This window comes from Cetorhinus maximus, chromosome 2, assembly GCF_964194155.1.
Source record: "Cetorhinus maximus chromosome 2, sCetMax3.hap1.1, whole genome shotgun sequence".
In the NCBI taxonomy this organism is placed as follows: Eukaryota; Metazoa; Chordata; class Chondrichthyes; order Lamniformes; family Cetorhinidae; genus Cetorhinus; species Cetorhinus maximus.
The window spans coordinates 6,691,335-6,701,039 of record NC_135880.1 but is presented as its reverse complement, the minus strand read 5'-3'; the positions used below and the strand labels follow the sequence as shown (position 1 = coordinate 6,701,039).

Here is a 9,705-nt window from a genome sequence, read left to right as displayed (position 1 = left end):
TCACATGACAAGCTCCCACAAACAACAGCGAAATCATGACTAGGTAATCTGCGTTTTTATTGACTACCCTAGTCACGCTGCCATGTTGGCCGGGATATCAGGAGAATCGTAGAATGGTCACAGCACAGAAGGGGGCCATTCAGCCCATCGTGTCAGTGCTGGCTCCCTGCAGGGAGTAACTCATCTGGTCCCACTGCCCTGCCTTGTCTCTGGAGCCCCACACACTTCCTTCCTGATAGTTATCAAATTCCCTATTCAATGATTCGATGGACCCTGCCCACACACCACACTCTCAGGCAGTGCGTTCCAGACCCTGGCCACTGGCTGTGTGGAAAAGCTCTCCCTCATGTCATCTCTGCCTCTTTTGCCAATTGCTTTAAATCGGCTGCCTCTCGTTCTCGATCCTTCCACCAATGGGAACAGATTCTCCCTATCCCCTCATGATTTTGAACATCTCCGTCAAATCTCCTCTCGACCTTCTCTTCTCCAAAGAGAACAGCCTCAACTTCTCCAATCTATCTACGCAGCTGAAGTTCCTCGTCCCTGGAACCATTCCTGTCGATCTTTCCTGTATCCCCTTCACATCTTTTCCAAAGTGCAGTGACCAGAATACTCCAGTTGAGGCCACACCAGTGTTTTATAAAGGTGCACCATAACCTCCTTGCTCTTGTACTCCATGTCCCTGTTAATAAAGCTCACCACACTACATGCTTCATTGACCACTCTCTCCATCTGTCCTGCTACCTTCAATGACTTATGCACACATACACCCAGGTCCCCTCTGCTCCTCGCACTCTCTCCCCACCCCCCTTTAGGTTTGCACCCTTTATTTTATGTTCTTCCAACCAAAATGAATCATTTCACACTTCTCTGTATTAAAGACCATCTGCTACATGTCCACCCATTCCGTCGCTCCATCTATCACCCCGTGAAGTTTATCACTATCCTTCTCACAGCTTACAATACCCCCAAGTTCCACGTCATCCGCACGTTTTGAAATTGTGCCCCTGTGCAGCCAAGTCGGGCTCGTTAATATACACGGGGGTCTCAAGGAGAGCGGTGGCCTGAACAGCAACCCCTGGGAACCCCGCTGTACAATCTCCCTCCAGCCCGGGGGCTCAGGTATTTTATCCTCCAGCTTGCAGCTGAAACCCACAGGCTTCTGATTAGGGACAAGGCTGCCAACCATAGCTGGCACCTGAACAGCTCGGCGTTCTCCCCAGTCAGCAGGATTAACAACTGGAACGTGTGGTTGCTGTGGTAAGCATGTGGCAGAATTGTAGTTTATGGTAAGGTCCCACAGACAAGGAAGGTCTGCGCTTACTTGTGTGAGAATCGCAAGGGCAGCTTTGGCCTTAACCGTTACCGCAGTGAAGCGTGGTGAGCAGGTTGGAATGGTTGGCGCTTTGCGCCGTTCAGTGAGTTTAACCAGCGAGCATTCTGGCTCACACAGGCATGGCTGTGCTCTGTTAGCAGTGGTCAGCCGGGGCCTGTGCAAGATCCCGCAGAGGTTGCCCCCGGTGGATAGGGAGAGGAAAATTCCACGCGCAACCCCGTTCCTGATTGCTCGCTGCTGCCCACTGTGCCGGAAGGTGGATAGGGAGCGAGGACTGGGGGTTGGCGGACAGCAGTGACGGGCACCACAGTCACATAGCCCGTTGATGACCCGGCCTCCCCACCTACCGACCGCCTCGCCCGATAGGGGAGACGGCGGCACAGTGGGTAATGCCACGAGGCTGGTAACTCAGAGGTGCAACCCTAATGCTCTGGGGGGTCAAGGGTTCAAATCTCAGTAACGGTGACCATGAAACTGTCATCGATTGTTGTAAAAAAAAAACCCATCTGGTTCAGTAATGCCCGTTAGCGAAGGCAATCTGCCATCCTCACCCGGTCTGGCCTACACGTGACTCCAGGGCCGCTGCCATTGGAGTTCTCTACCCCAGAGGGCCGTGGAGGCTCGGGCAGTGAGCGTGTTCGAAGCAGAGGCAGATAGATTTCTAGATACCAATGACATTAAGGGGTACGGGGATAGTGTGGGGGGAGAAGGCATTGAGGTAGAAGATCAGCCAAGAACTAGTTAAATGGTGGAGATAGCTCGAGGGGCTGAAGGGCCTGTTCCTGCTCCATATTTCCTGTGTTCCTAAGCAAGGGCTTGGAAATGCCCTCGTCAAGCCGGGCAGTTAGGGGATGGGCAATAAATGCTGGCCCCTGTCAGCAACACCCACATCATGAAAGAATGAAAAAATTCAGCAAAAAAACAATTAGATCTAATTATTCAAACTTTGGAGATGAAAAAAAGCCCCACATAGTCAGTCAACAGTTAAAATCATAGTGAAACTCTGGCAGGCTGCGTATATATAGAGGCAGCAGCATCTGTAACAGGCAGAGCCACTCAGCCTCTGGTGAAAGCCTGAGAGTCCCAGGAGTTGACTCCTCTCCGTCGGACCCTAGCTTGCCTGCCTCTCGTGACTGCTTCTACCCAAAGATTGCCACCATGAGCCTCCACGTCAAGGTCGCTATCCTGCTCCTCGCCATCGCTTGTCACTCCTGCACAGGTAAGGGAACCGCTCGCTGGCGGAAGCGGGAAACCTCAAGGGCACCCCGGCGAATCCGTTTGGCACCTTAGTCGGGGTGAGGGGTTGGGGTTGGGGGCGGGGGTGGTTGGGAGCGACACGAAAAGGGGAGAAGATAAGGCAAGGTTTTTTTCCCTTTCTGAATATTCTATCCTTGAATCGGCTTTGGGGAGTTTTTCCATGTTCAAAGGCGCCACGAGAATTCAAGGCAACACTTCCCTCCTGGAATCCAGGCTAGTCCCAGGTGATCGCGTCCTTTCAAAGATAGATAAGTCTTGCATTTCTATAGCGCCTTTCACAGCCTCAGGATGTCCCGAAGCACTTTACAGCCATTGAAATGCTTTTGGGAGTGTAGTCACTGTCGTTAATGTAGGAAAACAGCAGCCAATTTGCGCACAGCAAGCTCCCACAAACATTAGCAATGTGATAACGGCTAGAGAATCTGTTTTTAGTAATATTGATCTTAAGGGGTGAATATTTCCCCGCACATCAAGGAGCACTCCCCTGCTCTTCCTCGATTAGCAGCCTTGAGGTCTTTTATGTCCACCTGACAGGACTTCACTTTAAAATCTCATCCAAAAGACGGCACCTCCGACAGTGCAGCACTCCCTCAGTACTGCTCTGGAGCGTCAGCCTACATTCTGTGCTTGACTATCCAGAGTGAGGGCTTGAACTCACAATTTTCCAACTGTGAGGTGAGAATGGCCACTGACGGACAGGGTAGAGTATTGGGCAGCCTCCCTCACAGGTTCGCACTTCTCCCCAGCAGGTTTCCCACCCAGCGTCAGGGAGTCCAGTCTGCCCTTGGAGGAGTGGAGAGGGAGGGTCAGAATTTCACAGGTACCCGGGTGGCAATCTGGTGTTTCATATCTACTGTCCATTATTAAGACCGTGTGAGTTTATCGTGTAGCTTTCTAGAACCATCCGTCAATCCGCAATGGTACCCATGAGGTAAATGAAAAATCTACTTCCTTGCCCTCTACCTGACCGCCTCAGTTCAGCGTTTAATCCCTATGGACAACACTGAGCCCTTACGGGGGTACAATTCCCCATCAGGGTCCGCTCACTATCCAATCCAGTGATCGCCCTTCACACGGGCACCCGGTGAGCATCCTGGCTATTCGACTGTAATGGCATCATACCCAAGCTCCTACCTGTTCTCATCCACAGTCTTGTCCACACCTGGACTTCTCACTAGATCAGGAGTGTGAAGCTGTGCAGATTACTTTTAAAACAAGCTCCCAGCCTCCAGGCACTGAGGCTAACTGTAGGCCCTCATCCCTCCCCACCCCAGAACTGTCAGTCCGAGTGAAATCGGCTTAAACTGGTGATGGAAACGGTTAAAGGATTAACAGTTTTAACATGGTCCGTGTCCCCCCCACAAGGTTTCCTCTTGTCCAGCTGTGCCAGCATATGGTCTGCGAGCGGTTCGATTAACTGCCCTGTGACTTGGTATCATCTCTTCATTTCATTCATTTCATGAGTGTTGCTGGCAAGACCGGTTGGCATTTATTGCCCTATCCCCTGAGCAGGCGTCACTGGGCTGCCTTCTTGGTTTGCTCGATTGTCACAGCTGAGGGGCTTGCTTCAGAGGGCAGTTAAGAGTCCACCACGTTATGGTCTATACTGTGACACTGGAGTCACTGAAGGGCAGACTTTTACCCGGCCACACCTCTATGTGACTTCAGTACCAACCTACAGTGGTCAACTCTTAACTGCCTCCACTGCATCAAACCCACTACCAATGGCTCAAGACAAGGGTAGGCCAGCACCTACCTGCATGTCGGGGCAATTAAAGATGAGTTATAAATGTCAGCCTTTATAAATGACTGATATCATGTGGCAGGGAGTCCATGGGCAAATGGCCTCCTCCTGTGCCACAATGACTCTATGACATATTTCCAGCAGAGGTTGAGGATGAGAGAGAGGAGGTCCTCTGAGCCACCTGGAGGCCAGGGATCTCACCCTCACCAGACTTTACAAGGTACCCGGATCGGGGCCTGAAGTGCTGTAACCTGCGAGGCTACAGACCAGGTGCTGGTAGACGGGTCTAGAGTGGGCGGCTAGGTTTTTTTTTCCTTTTCAGCCAGGGCAGAGACGATGGGCTGAAGGGCCTCTTTCTGTGCTGTGACTTTTCTGTGGTTCTATGTGTAGCCAATGACGTCTTTTCTCTCCTTCTGTTTAGGGAGCGGAGGAGATGATGGGGCTGTGGACTGTTGTCTGAATGTCAGTCACAATGAGATTCCCAAACGCATCGTGGCAGGCTGCAAGGTGCAGGATGCTTCGCTGGGCTGTCGCATTCCTGCAGTGGTGTAAGTAGGCCGGATTCTGTGCTTCGTCTAACCCAGCTCAGCAACCCCCACAAACCAGACCCCACACCCTTACCCCCTCCCCCTCACGGAGACCAATTAGCCACCTCAACGTAGATATGTCCCCCTGCGATCACCTCCCCCGCAACTTCTGACTGATGTTAGGCTCAACCCCTGGGACTCTGCCCACACCCCTTTGTAGCCTTTCAGCAACTATAAGCCACGACAGCCTATTCTCCACCCCAGCTGTCACAGGCATGAAGAGTGACCCTCAGGGTCTGCCCAGGTGGGCAGCATAGTCACCGGAGAGAGGGGTGGGGGTGGGGGTGGGGGTGGGGGTGGACAGAGCAGTGGGACAGTCAGGACACGCACTCCAATCCACACCTACCATCACCGCGGTAACCAACTGGGATCACACTTTGTGCACGAACCCTATCAATGGGGGTAAAGAGAAGGTGACTGGGAGTGAAAAACCCGTCTGGCTTTTCTTGCCCCAACACCCCACCTGATTTTGGCCCCATGGCCGATTGCGACGCTCCGCAACCTCCCCCCCATCACTGCACCTCCCCCAACACCCAACCCCCTCCCCAACACCCCCCCCAACACCCCATCACCCAACACCCTCCCCAACACCCAACACCCTCCCCAACCCCCTCCCCAACACCCCCCACAACACCCCAACACCCAACCCCCTCCCCAACACCCAACCCCCTCCACAACACCCAACCTCCTCCCCAACACCCCCCACAACACCCCAACACCCAACCCCCTCCCCAACCCCCTCCCAAACGCCCCCCATCACTGTACCTCCCCCAACACCCAACACCCCCCCATCACTGCACCTCCCCCAACACCCAAACCCCTCCCCAATACCCCAACACCGCAACACCCAAACCCCTCCCCAACCCCCTCCCCAACACCCCAACACCCAACCCCCTCCCCAACACCCAACCCCCTCCCCAACACCCCCCCAACACCCAACCTCCTCCCCAACACCCCAACACCCCCCCCATCACTGCACCTCCCCCAACACCCAACCCCCTCCCCAACACCCAACCCCCTCCCCAACACCCCCCCAACACCCAACCTCCTCCCCAACACCCCAACACCCCCCCCATCACTGCACCTCCCCCAACACCCAACCCCCTCCCCAACACCCCAACACCCAAACCCCCCCAACACCCACCCCATCACTGCACCTCCCCCAACACCCAACCCCCTCCCCAACACTCCCCCAACACCTAACCAACCCCCCCACACCCAACCCCCCCCCCACCCCCCCCACCCCCCCCCCCTCCCCACTCCCAACCCCTCTAAACGGCAGCTTTGGCCTTGAAATGGGCAACTGAATGGGAAATGGAAATTTACAGAGAGTCCTGTATGGACAGAGTGACTAACTGGAAGTTAAGAGTGGGGACCCCTCGTTGTGTGATTGCCAATGTTAAATGGGACCTTGTTTTGCAGATTCATCACAGTGAGAAACAGGAAATTATGTGCTCCACAGGGCCCCCGATGGGTGAAGAAATTACTGAAGAGATGTCAGAGACTCAAGCAGTTGCAGTAAGCAGAATATAACTTGTTTTCAGCTTCTAATCACACCAATAGGGGCTTCCTCAATATACGATTCCTGCTCAAGGGACTTGTAAGAATTCTCCATAATGCTGCATGTTGCCTCGAAGCTTTGGGTTAGAGCTTAACATGTGATTTCATACAGACCTTTATCTTTGTATCGAACCCCGTGTTGTACCGGTCCTGGGAGTGTTTGATGGGGACGGTGTAGAGGGAGCTTTACTCTGTATCTAACCCCGTGCTATACCTGTCCTAGGAGTGTTTGATGGGACAGTGTAGAGGGAGCTTTACTCTGTATCTAACCCCGTGCTGTACCTGTCCTGGGAGTGTTTGATGGGGAGAGTGTAGAGGGAGCTTTACTCTGTATCTAACCCCGTGCTGTACCTGTCCTGGGAGTGTTTGATGGGGACAGTGTAGAGGGAGCTTTACTCTGTATCTAACCCCGTGCTGTATCTGTCCTGGGGGTGTTTGATGGGGACGGTGTAGAGGGAGCTTTACTCTGTATCTAACCCCGTGCTGTACCTGTCCTGGGAGTGTTTGATGGGGACAGTGTAGAGGGAGCTTTACTCTGTATCTAACCCCATGCTGTATCTGTCCTGGGAGTGTTTGATGGGGACGGTGTAGAGGGAGCTTTACTCTGTATCTAACCCCGTGCTGTACCTGCCCTGGGTGTGTTTGATGGGGACAGTGTAGAGGGAGCTTTACTCTGTATCTAACCCCATGCTGTACCTGTCCTGGGAGTGTTTGATGGGGACAGTGTAGAGAGAGCTTTACTCTGTATCTAACCCCGTGCTGTACCTGTCCTGGGAGTGTTTGATGGGGACAGTGTAGAGGGAGTTTTAGACTTTATTTAACCAATGCTGTTTCATAGCTTTTGTGGAATTTGAACTCATAAGAATCCATTCCATAACCATATGCCTACCAAACCCTAAATAGCCATGACTAATGCCATTTACTCATTTGCGTTTTCTATAACTCCTATGTTTAGATGAAGTTAAAGGAAAATATTTTTGTTCCTAATCTTTTCCCTTTACTTCTTTCTCCAGTGGGCAGTAATGTCAAGCAAGGACGATCAAGGAAGAAGTGAGAGACTGTAGAAGTGCCACAACTCCCTACTTGGATGGTGTGTAGTCCACAGCATCTTTCAGCTGAAGCCTCCTTTGTTTTATGACAAATTCTGTCAGACGATCCCAACTAATGTGAACATATTTCCGGGCAATAAATGTAGCTTTGATCCGCTTGTAATGGTAAATTCAGTCCCAATGTCAGAGGATGTGCATTACTTCATCGTTATTACATCCTGGATCACTGCTTTCAGAGGCCACATAGGGTAACTGATGAGGGGAATGGGAAATCTAACTTCGCTATGCTGGAATTGGCTGCAATGTGGTGGGGAGGGAACTTTGCTCTCATTCTCACAGAATCACAGAATCTCACAGTGCAGAAGAGGCCCTTCGGCCCATCGAGTCTGCACCGACACGTGAGAAACACCTGACCTACCTACCTAATCCCATTTACCAGCACTTGGCCCATAGCCTTGAACGTTATGACGTGCCAAGTGCTCATCCAGGTACTTTTTAAAAGGATGTGAGGCAACCCGCCTCCACCACCCTCCCAGGCAGCGCATTCCAGACCATCACCACCCTCTGGGTAAAATGTAGCCTCCAGGGGCAAAGTTAAAACGAGTGGGAGTCCATGCGAGGGTGGGGTGTGGGTGGAAATGGCCACAAAGCTCAATGGAGTTTTCATATTCAAATCTTTTTCATTTATTGCGGTGCAATATTTATCAAGTGATGCACATCCTCTCGTTCAATTATCTGTAAAGATTCTGTTGATGGAATAAAATCTCAGATTTCTTCATGTCAAATGGTCTCAGATTAAATCTATTTTCTTACATCCTGATATGGATATGCTGTTGTCTTTTTAAAAGGTGAGAGTTGTTCCTCATTGAGATGTCGTGCTGAATCTCCCAGGGTGAAGAGATTAGAGAGAGGTTAGAGAAAGGGAGCATGATGTTTGCACGGCAGTGTTATTACCACTTTCCTCAGGTTGGATCTCCACGTCTCAGCCGTGGGACACTAACATCTGAGCCAGAAGGTTGTGGGTTCACTGACCCACTCCAGAAGCACGAGCTCAAAATCCAGGCTGAAGCCTCCAGGGAGCTGCTGAATGAGTGCTGCACAGTCAGAGGTGTTAACCCAAGGCCCCATTTCCCTTAGACAAAAGCAAAATACTGCAGATGCTGGAAATCCGAAACAAAAACAAAAACAGCTGGAAAAGCTCAGCAGGTCTGACAGCGTCTGCGGAGAGGGATACAGAGTTAAGGTTTCATACGGACTCGAAACGTTAACTGTGTTCCTCTCCTCAGATGCTGTCGGACCTGCTGAGTTTTTCCTGGTATTTTTGTTTTTGTTCCTCATTTCCCTTCTCAGATACACATCAAAGGTTCGATATGCCACGATGGGAAAAAGAGCAGGGGAGTTCTCCCCGGTGCCCTGAACAATATCTATCCCTCAGCCTCCAGCAGGTTATCTGGTTATTAGCACGTATGGGAGCTGGCTGTGCAGAAATTGCTCGACTGGCTTTCTATATTACAACAGTGACAACACATCAAAAATAATCTTCATTTGCTGCACTAGATTATGGAAAACAAGATATAAATGCAAGATCTCTCTTTCTCGGCATTTCACACCGCTCCGATTACCCAGGGGTTTAGAAACTGAAAAACCAAAAAACTGCGGATGCTGGAAATCCAAAACAGAAACAGAAATACCTGGAAAAAACTCAGCAGGTCTGGCAGCATCGGCGGAGAAGAAAAGAGTTGACGTTTCGAGTCCTCGTGACCCTCAACAGAACTAAGTAAAAATAGGAAAGGGGTGAAATATAAGCTGGTTTAAGGTGGGGAGGGGTTTGTTGGGACAAGCAAGCAGTGATAGGAGGAGATAACCAAAAGATGTCACAGGCAAAAGGACAAAGAGGTATTGAAGGTGGTGATATTATCTAAAAGAATGTGCTAATTAAGAGTGGAGAGCAGGACAAGCAAGGTAGCTCTAGTGGGGGTGGGGTGAAATAAACGATGGGTGGAAATACATTTAAAAATAATGAAAATAGGTGGGAAAAGAAAAATCTATATAAATTATTGGAAAAAACAAAAGGGAGGGGGAAGAAACGGAAAGGGGATGGGGATGGAGGAGGGAGTTCAAGATCTAAAATTGTTGAACTCAATCTTCAGTCCGGAAGGCTGTAAAGTGCCT

General features: G+C 51.0%; 1 protein-coding gene across 1 annotated transcript; it reads left to right on the top strand.

Moving 5' to 3' along the window:
* The first annotated feature begins 2,385 nt into the window (after positions 1-2,385).
* On the top strand, positions 2,386-8,353 carry ccl19b (chemokine (C-C motif) ligand 19b). Its single transcript, XM_078560505.1, has 4 exons — positions 2,386-2,555; positions 4,759-4,885; positions 6,347-6,442; positions 7,498-8,353. The coding sequence occupies exons 1-4, from the start codon at positions 2,495-2,497 to the stop codon at positions 7,505-7,507; spliced, it is 294 nt and encodes a 97-aa protein (XP_078416631.1). The 5' UTR covers positions 2,386-2,494; the 3' UTR covers positions 7,508-8,353.
* Positions 8,354-9,705: the final 1,352 nt, after the last annotated feature.